Here is a 17,879-nt window from a genome sequence, read left to right as displayed (position 1 = left end):
CGCACACACTGGTCACTCCCTGCCTCTCAATTCTGACGTTCGAGTGCCTCCATGTCCGCCACTGCGTGAGTTAGTTCCTCCCTACGCTTCCTGTGAGCCGCTGCGCACCAGGATATGTCTGCCCCATGGAGAGTGGGCTTCAGCGCCTCCCACAGAGTGGCGGCGCTGGAAATGGATCCCTCATTTGTCGACAAGTACTGAGCGATTGCTTCGCTCATGTGAGTCCCATATTATTCGTTCTGCAGGTGCCCGGGGAACGAAGATATAGTCAAGTCTAGAGAAAGATTTGTGGACCGCCGAGAGGTAGGTGTATCCCTGGGAATCACCGTGGGTGCGCCGCCATGTATCGACCCAGTCCAGCCCCGTTACCAATGAATGTAGTTTTGTGGGAAGACCGCTCCTGGGGCTACCCCCAACCCCAGTCCTATCTTTAACCAAGTACATAACGTCATTCCAGTCCCCGCCTCTGCGGGCAGTACGTCTGGCATATCGGCCCAAAGGGATTGCAGCTTCTCTATCAGAGTCCACTGTAGGGGGGGAGCGTATATACTGCCCAGCACCAGGGCGTCCTCTCCAATCTTACCCCGAATAAACAGATAGCGCCTGTGTGTCGGCCCACTGCTGTACATGTGTGTAAGGGACCCTATGATGCACCAGGATCGCTACTCCCCGCAAACCCCTCGTAAATCCGGAGTGGAAGACCTGTTGGAACCCATAGCGTTGCAAGCAAAGGGCCTTCGTGCCCATAAGGTGCGTTTCTTGTAGCATGAGAACATCGGCCCTCGCCCTCTTCGCCTGGTGGAGTATGGCCCCACGTTTAATTTTATCCAGGGCCCCACGTACATTCCAGCTAATAATGCGGAGGTTGTCTTGGGTCACCTGACCTCTGTCGGGTACCCTAGCTATGAGGGGGTGCATCCTCTTTCAACACTGATTGCGAGCTGTGGCGATGTATGTGTAGACATAAACAACCCTCACCCAACAAACCCCCCACCCCATACCTCAAGAACGCTGAAGTATCTGTCGCGGCAGGGCTAGTCCCCAATCCCCAACGGGGGGATGGACACTGCCCCAACCAATGGATCCCCAACTCACAGCCCATGTCCTCCTGGCATGCCTCCCACCAGCACAATCCTGGCGGAGAGACCAGCCCACTTCAGGACTCCGCGGTAAACATCCAATATGGCTCTGCAACACCTCCCTGATATCATATGCTAGGGTTCCAATGTCTGTTGCCCTGGTGTAGGGCCCCCCCCCGAGAGGAGGTACCGCAGGACTGAGAGCGCCGCCGGGATCGTCATTGTCTGTTACTCCTCTGCCGTTGACCTCTGGGAGTTTCCCCCGAGCCGCCTCACTCGAGGAGGAGTCTGACTCTCTTCCAGGTGGCGTGTGTGGCCTCATCCGCACTGTTTCGTCTGTCCACCTGAACACTTCCTCCGGGGTGTCGAAGAAGTGGGTGCGAGAGCGAAAGACCACCCGGAGGCGGGCCGGAAACAACAGGGCGTATGAAATCTTAAGGTGTCTCAGGCGGGCCTTTGCTGCTATGAACGATTGACGCAGCTGCTGGACTTGCCTTGTGTAATCAGGAAATATAAGGATGCGTACATTGTTGTAGAGCAAAGGTTCTTTAGCTCGGGCTTGCTTCAGTACCGCATCCCTATCCAGATAGTTTAACAGTTTTGCTATAACTGGCCGTGGGCGAGCCCCCACCGGGGGTTTCTGCATAAGTGCCCTGTGGGCCCGCTCCACCACAAAGCATCGGGACATGGCCTCAGAGGGAAGCCAGCTCTCCAGCCATTTCGTAATGAATTGTTCCATGTTACCCTCTTCGCAGCCCTCCGGAAACCCAACAAATCGGAGGTTGTTACGTCGGGCCCGTCCCTCTGCATCCTCTACTTCAGCACAGTGACATCATCTTCTACTCATCTTCTACTCATCTTCTACTCCCGAGATGCGGGTCTCAGCCTCGGTGATACGGGACAACGCATTGCGCAGGTCTTGTCGCAACAGCATAACATCCGAGCCAACTGCCCCTCTTTTTGCATCCAACATGTCCCTGGATTGGTTGATGGCAGCCATGAGGGCCGCGTTGTCCGGCATGGCCCCCGGTTGGCCCCCAGAGGCTCCAGCCGCCGCCCCCGAGCCTGTAAACATGTCTATGGGCCCCTGCTTGGTCGTGCCGCCACCTTTATCTCTCGTCATGGCTGCCTCTTGAGCTGCCCTCGCAGGCCCAGAACGAACCGGGTATGGCACAGACGCGTAGATCACCAGCTCCCACGGCTCGACCCGACTGCCGAATGGGCACCGGCTAGCAGATGTCCCAATACCCAGGCCAACACTCCGGGGACCTAACCCCGCCGGGGGCCCGTAGACCTGTGGAATCGGTCTGACCGACCGCCGAGACGATGGTGCCGCAGATTAGTAGGAGAGGCCCAAACGCGTCCAAGTCGAGTATCCCTACCACTGGCAGCAGCAATCACCAGCCCAAGGGGCCTGGCGAACGCCCATGCGGTCTGATCCACCGCCGATGTAGGGGCCCCCACGGGCCCGTAATGGCTCTGGGGGAAATGGATGAGGCCGAAATCCAGATGGCGGGTCTCTCAGCACCTGCCCACGCTACCTGGTTGCGTCGCCGGTTCCCCACTACTGTGGCGGGAGAAGGGGAGGGGGGTGCCAATGAGAATGGGCCAGCTGTATGCGGCCCGACCGACCGCCGGCTTCAGCGCCCCCGTCAGCCCAAGGCTGCTCCAGAAGGAGGTGAAAGGATGGAGGCGAATTGTAATTCTCTTAGGCATCTCCACGCGGCTCGATGATGCCGCCGACCCCCTCTACAATGCTGGGAAGTGAGGAGGCACCGTGAGATGCAGGCCCTTCCCCCTGTGGCTCGACCGACTGCCGGCGCGGGAGACCCCGAGGGCCCAGAGCATCTCCAAGAGGGGGCAGGGTAGCTGACAGGTCCCCTGGCCGCCTCCCACGCAGCCCGATCGTGCCACCGATCCCAGCTACAATGCCGGGCGGAGGGGCACCGCGAAGAACAGGCCGGCTGCCCCTATCGCCAACCGCCGTCTTCACTGGGCACCCCTACTGCTAGGGGACCCAGACCTGGACCGCAGCCCTCGCCGTCCAGTGCCCCGCCTCACCTTTGCGGCCTGGTCCGGCCGCCGGGTCTCTCCCCTCCGATGACGCCTCAGGCCGCGTCGCAGAACGACAGCGCAGCACCACACACCCCGGTCAGCTGGTGCAGTTCTCAAGGAATACTGGAACTCCCTCAGCCGTTGACTGCTCCAGCGGGCTGGCCACGGTCGTCACCCGTCTCCCTGTCACCTCCGGTGACGCTGTGCGCGTCTCCCTGGCTCCACCGCTGGGCCTCTCCCCCGCCGCGATCCAATCTCACCGCCACAATCGGCCACCGGCTCCCAAACTACACCAGGTGATTATGTGGCCAGTGCGGCGTTACAGAGACGTCGAGATGAGCAAGTATAGATCCAGGAAGTCAGGACATATGTCGGATATTCGGCGGGCTGGACGGAGCTGGCTCAGCACACATCCGCCATGTTGTCTTGCCAAGCCACGCCCCCCCAATTCCCATTTATTTTAAGTCTCTCCTTTGCTCATCGAACATATACAGCCACATGTGAGGCCGGGTAAGAAAATGACAAATAAAGTTACACAGAAGAAATTCCATGCAGACTGGCATGGGGCGCGAGCCAAGGGTCGACTGCTCTGAAAATCAACCGCAGGGTGGCTCCAGGCGCAATGCTTTCAGGACCACGGGTTGCCTTTGCTCACATGTCAATTCGGTGTGTGCATTGCACATAAAATACTTGCACGCGCTCTGGAGCACCTGTCAGTTGGTCACTCAGCTGTGTGCTCCTTAAGCTTCTTTGACATCACTCAGGGATCTATACTCGCAATAGTGTTACGTCTCGTTCAAGACAGATGGCTTCCGAATGTCCTGCACCAATGTCTCCTCTCATATAAATCTATTCTGTTCAGTGGTAACCCACTCTTTGTGACCCTATGTTGATCACATTGACATGGTCACTGCTTTACATGTCACAATCTGCACTGGAGGGATAGATAAGCCGCACCAAGTGAGAATCATACAAAAATCCTAATACGCAAACTATGCCTAAAGTTGAATTCATCCTTTGCTCTGGAACGATGTACCTATGGGCATAAAATCAACCCACTAACTAGTGTTTTATGGGGAAGGGCACGTAATACAGCTCGAGGAGTGAGCTCTTCCCTCTCCCTGCAGGAACCCTGGTGTCCCCTTAGGGCACAGCGCAGTGGGATGCTGCAATACCCTATGGGTCCCACACAGGAAGCCTTTTCCAACTCTGCTCGACTGGTAGACAGTTTCATTGGTGATGGTGTTGTGTCAAGAAACCTTCTTTCTGTCCTTCTTAGTTACTAATGCGTCATGCTACATATACTTCTTATGCCTCTTTTTGTTCCCTCCAGCCGTCCCTCATTCCTAGCCACCAGCCCCGTTTCTGACTGCCCACACTGTGCCTCTGACTTAACTCACCTCCCTTCAATTCCTAATCTCTTTCTTCGTCCACGTTACTACGTCTTTCTGCACTGTCAGCTTTCCACTGCTTCTAGAGCCTCCAAATCAAACTCCCATTCTTCCTAATGCCCCGCCTTTGACACCAGGATTACCTCGAAGAGCGCTTCTCACCTAAAATTGAGGCTTGCTTTAAGGCATCGACAATGCCTAACTCTGCATGTTCACCCGAGGTGCTGCCAAAGTCCACCAGACTTTCCAGTATTCAACACAGGAATCTCCAGTTTATCCCGGCTACAGTCATCTCAGTGGTGCCCAACTCACATGACTTGCCCCAGAATAGCATAGGTGTGTGTAATACAGTACCTGTGTATTGACTCCTCTTTGCATTCCCAAGGACATTGGTAGTGATAATTTTTATAAACGCATGCAATAAGCGGGGCTCATCTTTGCAGTATCACCTGCTTTAGACGTTCATCCACTGAGGGCCCAATATCTGGTTCAGGAGGTACACCGATTGATGTGCTTGAAATTCTAGCTCAGTCCTGCCTGGATGCAAGGAAAGTATTAGGTTCCTATGAAATGTAAAAACCAAGATAAAGGGGTAGTGGGGTATAGATTGCGCAATATGATGTAACTATAAATTAAAAAAGACAGCAATTCTATTATCTCTTTTATGAAGGTGCTCCAATGAGATTGAACATGAAATGTACCCAAAACTTTCCAGCAGCTTCAGTTACTTGAAGGGCATATTCAAAGGGTCTCCAGCCTTTTCTGTAATAAGAGCTACTTCTCTTCAATGCAAATCATCTCAAGCTACTAATATTATTAGTGTTGTAATTCCACATCAGCCAGCTGTACACTAGTGGCCGCTCTATGCATGTTTACCGGCTGGAATCATGTTAGTTTATGAGGTAGGGTTGCCAGCAGTAATGGAAAAACGGCTTTGCCAATTTGGAATGCCTTAATGTGGGTAATACAGAACAGCCATTGATGCAGGGCCCCCGATATCCAACGTAATAATGTTAACAATAAGTCTCCCCAATGCCACATAATTTTATCACTCAAATATCAGTATTAAATATATTTTGGAAATCAAACATTTTCCCTATGCATCAGCCTATGAGTTCTGAAAATAAACAACTTTTCATCTTAAATATGCACCTTTCAATTTTGGTATACATATATTAATTTAGCCAAGTAAAAACATCTGATTTATTAGGCTGGACTGCACACAGGAGAGCTACTTACAGCTAGCTGGAGCGCTACCAGGTTCACAAGCTACTCGTTGGAGAAGCCTGGCTATTCAAACATAGCTACGAATGTGTGGCCCTGGAGAAGAGGAAGTCTGAAATTAACAACTTAAATGCTCAGTAGTCTGTCTCAATGGTTAGGTGATGTGGATACAGAGGTAGGCAAGGTCTTCTTTCCCATCCCACAATAGATCCAGGCTATGCATGATGCCCACTCTTACTTTCACTCTCATTCTTCTACTACAGTCAGGTGGTTTATTATAGTTCAGATTGCTCCTTGAGATCATCTAATACCCATATACTCAACTATCACAGTTTTGTAACTAAGCTATCCTCCAGCAAATCACACTGAAGCCAGTCTCTTAAACAGTAAAGAAAGACATCTATCTGCAGCAGCCCTTTGGTTTTGGGCTGTCCATCAGCCTTCCAGATCAGGAGATTCCAAGAGCAAAAATCCTTCGGACTATGACGATGAGCATCTCTCGGCCTTCTCAATGCCCATGCATGGACTCCATTGGACAGATGAAATCACAACAGCATCCTAAAATTGAAGGCAATCTACTTGGCAGTGGTGATGCCTCTCTAGTTAGAGATGAACTGAAGTATGCTGATCTTTGCTCTGCTACTGGCTCCCTGCCGCCATCCTTGTTGTAGCGTGCTCCCTCCCTTCCTTCCGTGGTCATGCTTGCCCTTTCCGCTCTCTTCTTGCTGTCGGTCATTTTGTGTTACCTCTGCAGTTCCCACCCTGTCCCATGTTGCTTGCCCCACCGGGACCAAAATAAAATCATTGAAGAAGCCAAGCAGCTCTTGCATACCCAGGAGCTGTTGGCTTTGTCGCTGTCTTTTAGCCATGTTGTGCAGTGTTGCAGCTGGATAATATGGCAAAGTAAAAAATAAACATTGGCATTGCCAATAGGTCTCGCCTTTGGGTCCTTATAAGTGTTTAGTTATGCAGCACAATATCCTTGGTGCAACAACATCAACTGTTGCATGGCTAAACACTTATAAGGTCCCAAAGGCGAGACCTATTGGCTATGCCAAAGCTTGTTATTGTGAGAGATGATGCTTAGGTAGTAAATGGAAGTGGTGATGTTGAGGTCAAAGAGCCTGGGAAGAAGGTCAAACTGGCTCTCCGGTGCCTGTAGAGGAGGTGAGCGTGCCCATTTATATTACAGACAGAGGGAAATGAAAGGTGAGGAGTTCCAGTGACTGATGAGTGGACTGTCCCTCAATGGCACACCACCAGATGGATTTGTGGGTGGCTGCAATGCCAGCACCTGCTTGTTTATTTTTAACAAACTTTATATTCAAGTTTTTAGCATTACAATTAACGGTGTTGGGCTCAATATCCTGAAAATATGCACTTTGATATGTGTTGTACATCAATCATGGTGAAACTGCAATTGACATATCTAAGGCGATCAAGATAATGTACATGATGCAAAAGCGAGATCGGCCCTTCCCAACTATTAGCCGGCACCTGTTTGTGCGGACAGTCAATAATAATTTATTCTGATGAAATGAGAATGTCGGAGATGTGTATGGAGGTGGCAGACTGCCCACTTTATTTAATGAAGAGGGCATCCAATCTCTTGTGGGTTATGGTTTCTGTGTTGTCAGCTTTATGTATTTACTGTGGACTGAGTGTTGATGGACGTGAGGTGTAGCTTATGTATGTACTTTCCATTTGATGTGGGTGGTGTTGAGAATATGATTGAGGTTGTTGTGGATGGCAATATTGTATGTGGGTGGCTTGTTTGCTGAAATGGTATAGAGATTGCTGTGTGAAGCTTGCTTGAAACATTTGGTGGGTGCTGACCTGGGAATCGAGGAATCCAGAGCAGTTTTCTGGTCTTCCCGGCCCTAATTATACCAATTTGGAGAGGCCTTTGGCTACTTGTAGTTGAGACTGCTGAAGCGAGCACACCTGGGTGGGTTTAGAAGCAGCAGTTCACATGTCAGGAAAACCAGGGCCCTTGTGATTGGCTTCTGATTGGTTACAGAAGCGGCAAATTACCTCACTCCATTATAGGTGACTTCTTTGGGGACATCACTGCGTAGTATTGGATTACCTAGTGGTTAGTGACATGTAGGGGCACATCAAGAAACCCTCTCTGCTCAGAGTGCTGGCAAGTAATGGGAATTTGCATAAAGTGTTACATTTTCTGAGGTTGGTGTAGTACATCCACCTATCCAAATATATCTTTCTGTGTGCCTGAGTGCCGTCCTTTGAGCTTCTATCTGTATCTAGTGAACAGAATTCACCCAACATTACGTTCTAAAGAAGATTTTCAGAAGAGAAGGATCAAGAAAGGATGAATGCATGAAGATCTCCCGCAGAAGGAGCCCATGCAGTGTTCGCTTTCATCCTCCTCATCGCTTATTCTGATTGGGCGTTCAGAGCGCGCTCTTTGCAGTTGATCTTGTTTTAATGCGGGGCATTGAACGGCGATCACATAATGGATGATCTCATTTCACAGAAATTCCTGGTAAATTAATCCAAGGTAAAGTGGGCATGGTGACTCGGACAGGGTCATATCCGGGGGAGCTGGGATTGAGAAGGCATTCAGTCAGTGAGAGGGTAGAGCAGACGTCGATTACACTGCCATGAGATGCAGAAGATGCCGACTGCAGAATCAGCTGTGTGAAGCTTGCGGAACAGGCTGCAAGGACCAGGGACCCCAGTCTCTTCCCCCACTCTGCCTTACATTTAACCTCTGTTAACTCAAACTTAAAATCATAGCCCAAATATATTTTAATATATGTATAGCTATGTTTCCTGCAGCGTTGCCCTCCCGACAACCTTCAAGGCAGGGCTGACGCTTTACAAACTCTGAAGCTAAATAAATACACGTGGAGTAATTAAAGTATAGTTTTCCATGAAAAATTGCATTTTTCTTCTCATAATATTTGTGATCGATCTGTTTTGATTCCTCACAAATCTGTTTTTCCTTTCACTCTATGTGACTTTCAAACATGTCATCTTGAACCTGCTCACCAATTTCTGTTATTCTGGTGTCACTCTAAGCCTTCATCTCACGTGTCTCTATACCTGCAATGTGGACTAGTCTGTAGTCTCAATATGTATTATGGCTGTAAACAACATGGCATCAATTTCCACCCGGTGCTTGGGTATTAAACGTTAGTCATGAATGCGCCACATTACCCTTAAAGTGGGTGATGATTTTGGTCCTCAACATAGGAAGAATTATATTTCTGTCTTTATATAATGCTATGTTCCAGCTGAAATGTGGGTAATCGCCTTGAACTTTGGTAGACGTGTGCCTTGATGCCCTCTCTCTGTTTTTTCAGGGAAAAGTGGCCCAGACGGCGTGCATGTCAGCCTGCAAACACTTATCCACGTCACTGCTGCAGTTACTGCTGGAAACCGAAGTCAGGCAGATTACTCTGGGGGCCTTGCAGCAGTTCAACTTGGACGTCAGGGAGTGTGAACGTAAGACCCAAATCTATTCTCCTCTCCCCTCCTATCCTTTTACTCTTGACATGGCCAACTCGGAAGACCCTTGGGAAGCACAGTGGTGGTTGGCTATTTGGTCCAAGAATCTAACGAGGTAGCCAGACAAGGCAAGCTGTGTAAACTAAAGTTGGAAACCTTACAAGTCATATAAAGCTGAAACAGTGGCTGTCATAGCCTGCGGTGTCAGAATATACATGCTTGCTTTAGTTTGAATTTCAGTAGAGGTGTTAGTGTGTTCAGGAAACCTTCTTCACTAGGTTAAGCACACACCTATTTAAAAAAGAAAATTTAATGTTCCCTCAGCAAAATGATCTGATTTTATTGTTCATAAATGCACACTATTGGCAGAGTTTTTAAAGTGTAAAAATAACCAGAACAAAAGCTTAAACAGGATAACAAGCCCAATCTGATAGACATCTAGCCGCAGATTCCTTAACTTAGAATATCCTCAGGCGTCAGACTGGATCCGGAAAAACTTTTGCAGAAGCACCTCTGCGCGCCAGGGGACGGCGCCACACGACCCCACCCTGACGTCATCCACGTATGTGACGTCAGCGAGGTCATATAAGTCCCTCCCGGCGCGCTGACGTCTGTTTCCTTCTTTTCTGCGTGCAACGCGGATCCTGAGTGAGCGGTTCCTCTGGCCTGTTTTCAGGCCTCCTTGTCGACGCTTTGCATCAGGAACAGTGTGCGATGCCTTTGGGCTTTAAAACTTGTAATTCCTGTTCGCGACAGATGTCCGCGACGGACCTGCATCTTATTTGTATGTGTTGTCTGGGCGAGCACCATGACTCCACGGACTGCGAAGCCTGCCAACACCTGAAGCCGAAGTCTCGGCGGGAGCGCCGTATGAAGCTTCTCTTGGCACGGCTGTCCCAGTCGGAGTCATCTCGTCCCCTGGCTTCTTCTTCAACGGCAGGTCCCTCTACTGTCCGGTTCTGCCGTCGTCCGGGGCCGTCATTCACCACTTGGTAAGTCGAGGCGCTTGTCGCCGAGGTCTTCGGCCTCCCCTTCTTCTGTTGTCAGGGGCACTGGTTCCCGGAACATTCCAGACATGCGCTCCCGACAGTCGCCCCCCCTCTATCCGCCCTTTCTGGGTGTGGGGGCGACTCTGGCCCAAATGGAGGCATATGCCGCGTCTCTGCAGGCCTCTTTTGGGCCCTCTCCCACTCCTGGGGCGTTCTCGGGCTTCCGCTTCTTGTGGGATCTCCAACGAACTCACCGGCAGGTTCGCCCCCGGCGCCAATTAAGCCTTTGCCCCCCAGGAACGTCGGAGATGTGGTGCCTTTAGGGCGCGGCCCGGTTGGGTCCCCCTCTGCAGTCCACGTGGAGTCGTTAGGGCGCAACCCGCCTGGGTCCCCCTCTACGACCCACGGCGCCTCTGCCACGCCGCATTGCCCCGCTGGGCTCCCTGTGGCGCCGCAGGTGGTTGCCTGTGCTCATAGCCCTGCCTTGAGCACACCCCAGGCTCCCGGGCAGGCGGTCCCCTGTCCGGGGTCGGAGGCTCGCCTCCTTGGCTCCGCCTCCGCTTCTTTCTCCGGAGTCGGAGCCTGTCATGGATGAGGTGAAGAGGGCGCCGGGGCGGCGCCGAAAGCTTGCCTCGCCGTCTCCGGCGCCTTCTCCTTCTTCGGAAGGGGAGCTTGTCATAGTTTCAGCGCCAGATGGTGCAAAGTCGATGCCGGATGCAGCCGAGTCGGCGACTGACGAGACAAGGTTGGCGCTGACGCGTGTCGTTTCGGTGCCGTGTCAACGCCGAATTATGGACTCTTCTCCAGAGGCCTCTAGAGAGAGTTCGGCGCCGCCCTCTCGCCCAGCTTCACCTTGGAATTTGTGGAGCCTCCTCAGGAGCTCCTGGATCAGCAGGCTCTTCGCCTCCCCAGGAGCCACATCAGGATCCTCATTCTTGAATGGGGCTCCCTTCCGTGGGGCATTGGTCGCACCCTCAGTGTCTTGGGAGGGTCAGCTTACAACCCTCCCCCACTGATGAGTTCTTGTCCCCTCCGCGGAGGGCTACCGAGGCTGGTGCAGCTTTTTTGAGAGTCGTCTCATTAGTCACCCGCATTTTACACATGCAACCCCCTTCTGCCCCCTGTCTGTGGACCCCTTGCTTGAGGTCCTTCACCGGGGGTCTGGGAATGTGGAGCCGCTTCTACCCTTTGAGGCTTTCCTTTATGATACCCTTTTGGGTCCGGCCTGCTTCAGATGACCCGGTGGCTCGTTATAATAATAATCCACATTTGTAAAGCGCGAACTCACCCGTAAGGGTCTCTAGGCGCTGGGGGTCGTCGGGTAGATTAAGCAAGCTATTGCCCAGAATCAAATGGTGCTGGGCAAATCTGTCCCAGGCGCCGGGGATCGAACCGTGATCCCCATATTCCGGAGTCAGTCGCCCTGACCGCGGCGCCACACCTCTTTCCTCGTTCAGTTTTGCACCGCCACCGTCCAGCTCTGCATGACCCCGTTTGTCTTTTTGTGCATCTGATGTGCAGGGGTTTGTGTAGCAGACTGCTTTTCCTTCACTGCCCCCTCTAACGCTTCCTCCCTCTCGGGAGTCTAGATGGCTTGAGTCAAGGGGTAGGAACATCTTTGCTTCCACTAGTGCGGCCCTGCGGTCCTTAATTACAGTGTGTGTTTTGGCTCGTGCCACCTCTGCCCTGTTGGACTCTGCAGAGTCTTTGCTTTCTGCCACCTCTGAAGGTGCTCGGGTTGTTCTTCTTCGCCTCCTCTGGGATGGCCGCGACCTTGCCGAATTCACAATCCGCTCAGCCTTAGATACTGCAGATTCTTTGGGCCGAGCTATGGCGGGCTCTGTTGCCTTAAGGCATCACGCATGGTTACAAGATAGTGTCTTCCCTGAAAATATCCGGGAGCGACTGGTTGACTTACCCTTTGATGGGGTTTTGCTGTTTGATGCTCACGCCGAGTCGACGGTTCACCGGCTCCTTACAGGCTTTCGTCCTCCCACTTAGGTCTTCTTAGGCCTATCTTCCGTGGTGGTACTTTTTCATTTCGCATCCCTTAGATGCGCTCTGTGTTTAACATGGGCGGTGAACCTTATGCCTCTTTTCTGAGGTCAAGGGTGATTACCCCTTTTATTGGCATCCCTTAGGTGCGTTTTGCTTTCAGCTGCCTGATTGGCCTGCTATGCCCGCGTTCCACGGTTTGCTGTGTCTGGTCCTCTGACTGTGGTATTGAGCCTGTGGCTCAGCTCGGTAATGTCATACGGCTCGGAACTCAGGTTCACGGGTTCAGCTCGTTACTGCGCTCTTTTAGCTTGGCTTCTTGCCCTAAGAGGTGTTCCCCTTTGTTTGGGGTATGCATACTCCATGTGGGGTACTTGTATGCTATTGTATAGCTTTGCTTATTTCACCTGGACCTGGAGAGCCTGTGTCTCCATGCGTCGTCTGGTGGTCAGATTGTCCGGTGTTCTTTCCTGGGGCCATCTGCTTATGCCATGGTCATCCACCTCTTTGGGAGGTTTCATGGTCTCCTCTTCTACAATGGCTCCTGCCTGCCCTTACTGTGTTAGGGATGATCCGGTATGGGCATGTTCTGGCTCCCGACTAGCTCGGTCTCCACATGATTATATATTTATACATTGTATCTACATGCCAGTTGCCCCTATGTAGCCACCTCTTTCGAGGCTGCACAACCTGGGCCAATATCTTCATGTGCCTTGGTATTCCTCTTCCTATGTCGCCACCTCATTCGAGGCTGCACGGCCTGGTCCAATATCTCCATGTGTGGGGGAGCTTCTCTAGGTTGTAGCAAGTTGCCAATAGATTCCTCCTTGCTTCTGCTTGCTGGGGTAATTTCCCAATTTCACATATGCTCCCTTTTTTGATGTTCAACGCTGTACGTGTCTTTTCTGGAGTGTTGGTCTCGGATTCAGAGACTCTTCCCACCATTCGTAAATTTGGCATTTTTTGGACACTTCCTTCGGATATGCCCATTTCCACATTTTCACGTACCATTGTTACAGCTGCGCCTGCGGGACAGCTCTATTGTGGGTTGTTTCTCACTTTGGCTTCACATTGCCAGGTCAGGCACTCTTATGCTTCTTGTGTGAGCCACATTAAGGTCTCTCTGGCTGTTTGCCTACTGCATATTTCTTCCTGCTTCGGCGGGTTTAGAATTGAAGCTAATTGCCTCTACTTACTCCTTTTGGGGATTGTGTGTGCACTTGACATGTTTCCCGCCCCACTGGCTATTCCCAACGCATGGCTCAGGTTCTAGCTCTTGCCCTGGGCTTGTGACACCAGATCCTTCGACTTCCTTCTTGGGTTAGTCTGTTAGGCTGGTTGCATCGCTTCAAATTCATTTCGAGCTTGGTTCGGTGTACTCATCGGGTACCATTAAGCGGAGAGTGGTTCTTCTTCCTCTCTCTCTCTCTCTCTCTCTCCTTGCTCTGGTACAGGGCTCCTGCCATTCTGCCTGTCATTTTTATACGGGTATGGTGTGGCGCCATTCTGGCGTTTTTGGGAAATCTTCTATCCTGTTATTTCTGCTCTTTCGAGCTGCTGGGTTGCGGTCTGGCTATTATGCCACAGCTTTCCCCCACCCCCTGTCGCTCTGTTGCTGGATTGGGTGCTTAACGCTTTCTATTGTTCTCTCGCAGACCCACCCCTCTTTTTTGGGGTATGGCTGTGGTATCTATTCTAAGTTAAGGAATCTGCAGCTAGATGTCTCTATCAGATGTATGAGTTACTTACCTTCGGTAACGATGTATCTGGTAGAGACGTTGTCTAGCCGCAGATTCCTTAACGCCCACCCAGCCTCCCTGTCCTGTTGGACCTTGCCAAGTGGGGTTCCCTGCTGGGCCCCCTGTTACAGTTGGCATTGTTTTTTTCTCTCATGGGTGCTCACATTGTTGCGTCCCTTTGAGATTTGTCATAATACGGCTGACTCCCTGTCAGGGGTTTCTGTTACCAGAATACAGTTGCCTCCCTCTCAAGGGTTTCTTATCTGTAAAATGATGCATTTTCGATTGACCTTGACCAGGAGATTCTCGTCATTTTCTTATCTTCTGCTGCTGCCTTTCCGCCTTCTCTATTGGCTCAAGGTTCTGGTCTCTTCTATGGTAGTCTTCTTTGGGGATCTGTTCACCTCTGTTTCAGACTTCCATTACTATAGGGGCAGTGCCAGACTTTTCATACCTGTAGTGGACTGTTGTTCTCTCTGTGCTCCGTTCTTGCTGGACGGCACATTTCAAACTGGTACTGACAGTCTATTTTTGTCTGTTGTTCTGCATGGTAATAAGTCTATTTCTGTCTGTTGAGATATTCTTCCCTTGTTGCACTTGTGAAGGGTCTTCGCTTAGCTTGCGGTTCTTTATCATGGCTTTTTCACCTATATGTAGGTAGTGTCTAATTCTCTCTTTTACGATGGTGTCTTGCACCATCCTCCTTATTTATTCACGGATTTTCATCCATCGCACACTGTTCCCATACTTTCACAGTTTTTTATTGGTGGCTCCGCGTTGTGTCGTGGAAAAGTATCTCCGAAAAAAACTGATTATCAGCGCGCCAGGAGGGACTTATATGACCTCGCTGATGTCACGTACATGGACGTCTTCAGGGCAAGGTCGTGTGGCGCCGTCCCCCGGCGTGCAGAAGTGCTGCTGCAAAAGTTTTTCTGGACCCAGTCTGACGCCTGGTGATATTCTAAGTTTAGGAATCTGCGGCTAGACAACGTCTCTACCAGATACATTGTTACCGAAGGTAAGTAACTCGTACATTTTCAACAAAAGTATGTAGTCACAGGAATTTTCAAAGATGAACCAGCAAAGGTTATGATAACCAAAATGTGACTCGGGAATGGTAGTGGCTTGATATAGTTAGCTTTCACAAAACTGCTTCTTTTAGAAGTTCTCACACGCAGATTTATTTAGGTAGTACCTTGTGGAATCTGATTAAAAAAATATCTAAATAAAGTATTGCAACGTCACGTAACTATAGTAACCTGATAAGAGATGTATTAACCTAGACAACAACTTGCTTATTATATATTTATTGAGCAGCACAACATTTAAAAATAAATAGTTTACCTGAGAAACACTCGCTCCTTTTTTTTGTGTAACCATCTTTGATTGTCCAGTGTTATGAGGCAAAGTACATACATTACAAATCTTAGTTTTACCCTCTCTACCTTCCCCCAAATAGCGTATTACGATAGTGTCAAAACATATTATCCAATGAATGGAGGAGAGAGGCCCCAACAAAGCAGTGCAGTCGACCAGGCCTTCCAGGGACGCATCATATCAGGGGCACAGTCAGCAGATTTCACGGTCTGGAGCGAGAAAATCAACGTTAACCCAGGATGATAGCGAAGACCAAACCACAGGTCACCTGCTATGTGGGACTTAGTGAAGCTAGGATACGTTCCAGGGAGAGATTATGATGAGTGCTATTGCACTGGGGAGGGAGGATGGCGGCGCTAAGGGGTGGGGTGGAGTATGTGGTGGAAGCATATAGTCCTATAGCAGGAGGTGAGCAGGTTGTCAGAATCCTCTCCTAGGGGGTCTGTATCCTACGAGAGCCGTCTAAATGAGGGCAGTCAGTCGATATGTTGTCTCATGCCAGTGTGCCATCCAGGGATCGGAGACCCTGCTGGATCTCTCCTCTCAGGGCAGCACCCTCACATTCTGCTCATTTGAGAAGTTCTGCTGGACTTCACTGGAGATTCGGGCCTCGTGGATTCTTCCGGGACAGTGCAATCTAGTGGCGGGCCAGAACCAGTGCTAAATCTATCAACATAGACGTGACCGCTTTCGGACAGGGCGTGGGATGAGTCCTACTAGGCCGAAAGCTGGTGTGTACAGGATAGTACACCCAGTGGCCAGCTGTATATATCCAGTAACAGTGGCCCAATAGTGAGACAGAATGGGACACCTCGACACCATGTTGAGCAATAGAACTCAAACCGTGCAACTAGGCCTTCTCATCCAAACCCAAAAAATTGAACTTTGGTATCCCGCAGGGAGTCTCCCTCAGCCCCGCGCTGTTCAATGCCTATGTTTCACCCCTGGCAAAAATTGGGACAAAGTGGGGTTTTGGTGTGTGCTCCTATGCGGATGACACACTACTAACAATCGCCATTGGAGAGGGGCACGACAACACCAAAAAAAAAAAACTCAACAGCTGTCTCACTGAAATGGCAAATTGGACGTCGGACCACTACTTAAAGTTAAATGCAGACACATCTGAAATCCTGCTCCTCTGTAAAGCCAAACACATTTGGAACACATCCTGGTGGCCCTACTCACTTGGAGACGCCCCAGCACCCAAGCAGTGTGCCAAAAACCTAGGTGTAACAATCGACGACAAACTATCCATGCAGGACCATGTACGAACTTTGTGTGGAAAAAGCTTTGCCACCCTCAAGCTTCTAAAAAGGCTCTTTCCATGGGTCTCCTTAGAAAGCAGAATGACAGTCACAGAGGCCCTGCTGGTCAGTAGACTGGACTATGGTAATGCTCTCTTTGTAGGCATGCCAGACTACCTCTTCAAAGGCCTACAGGTGGTGAAAAACGCTGCAGCCAAACTGGTGTGTAACAAAGACAAACATAGCTCAGCGAAGGACTTCCTAAAACAACTTCACTGGCTGGCCATGCGCCAAAGAGCACGCTTCAAGCTCTTAGGGTATGCCCACAAAACACTCCACGACACAGGCCCCAAGATCCTTCAGAGTAAAATACGATTCTACACTCCCACCAGACCCCTAAGATCACCAAGCACTCGCCGAAACGAAAAGGATTAAAAAGTCCAGGGCAGGAGGCCGCACCTTTTCGCATCTCGCAGCACTGCACTGGAACGAGCTTCCAGTCAAACTGAGGTTGATTAAAGAATACAACACCTTCAGGAAAAAACTTAAAACATACCTATTCCCTAAAGACTGATGTCATTTCCAATAGATTCTCAGACCCTAGTCACCGCTAGTCCGTTCTCAGCGCTGTGATATCTCAAGGGATGAATGTCGCGCTTTATTAAAAAAAAAAACGGTGGTAGAAATCTACTGCCTCTGTGGCTCAATGCAGGCAAGTTGCGTGCACTGCTGTGAATATAGCGTTAATTGATTTGGGAGAAATGTATACCCGATGCAGTTAATAATATTGTGTGAGCTTAAACTTAGCATTCCGTGATGTCCGCAGGAAGAACTCTAATTTAGGGCTGCAGCCGTAGGCCAAGAGTGGGGCACTTAAATTGCTCAGCCAGCAATCACGTAGGCCCTGAAGACTGATCTTGTTCTGCTGGAGTAGTGCTGTGTAAATTAAGGAGATCGCTCATATTCTCCCAGCGGTAGTGCAAATGATCCAGAGACCCAGGTGTGGTGATGGCTCAGTGATATCCCCCCCCCATAGCACCCTTGCCCCATGTCCCTAACAGCTCCATAAAGTAAATAATTTGGGGGGAATCATACTCATCCACCATCTCTCGGAGAAGCCTCCCAGGGTAGTCAATCCCGCCTCCTCCCACTCTCGAAGAGCGCCACAATCATGCTGCAGGTGATTGGGAGTCCTGGAGCATAGTGGACTGGTACATGTGTGCGCTGCAATACCCTGTTCCAAGCATACACGAATGTGGTAAGTAAACTGTTACCGGCAGTGTCCTGCAGTTCCCGCAGGGGATAGAGGATC

At 50.5% G+C, this 17,879-nt stretch overlaps 1 protein-coding gene across 2 annotated transcripts in view; it reads left to right on the top strand.

Annotated features, from left to right (window-relative positions):
* Window positions 1-17,879, top strand: part of EXOC6B (exocyst complex component 6B) — a 1,605,823-nt gene that overhangs the window by 928,882 nt on the left and 659,062 nt on the right. For both annotated transcript variants that reach the window (XM_085642756.1, XM_085642755.1), the window contains one exon: window positions 9,079-9,220. In XM_085642756.1, the coding sequence (XP_085498882.1) occupies window positions 9,079-9,220 (142 nt within the window). The remainder of the gene's footprint in view (window positions 1-9,078; window positions 9,221-17,879) is intronic.

The sequence above is a fragment of the Triturus cristatus genome, chromosome 2_2 (genome assembly GCF_964204655.1).
Source record: "Triturus cristatus chromosome 2_2, aTriCri1.1, whole genome shotgun sequence".
Lineage (NCBI taxonomy): Eukaryota > Metazoa > Chordata > Amphibia > Caudata > Salamandridae > Triturus > Triturus cristatus.
This window is presented reverse-complemented; position numbering and strand designations above follow the sequence as displayed.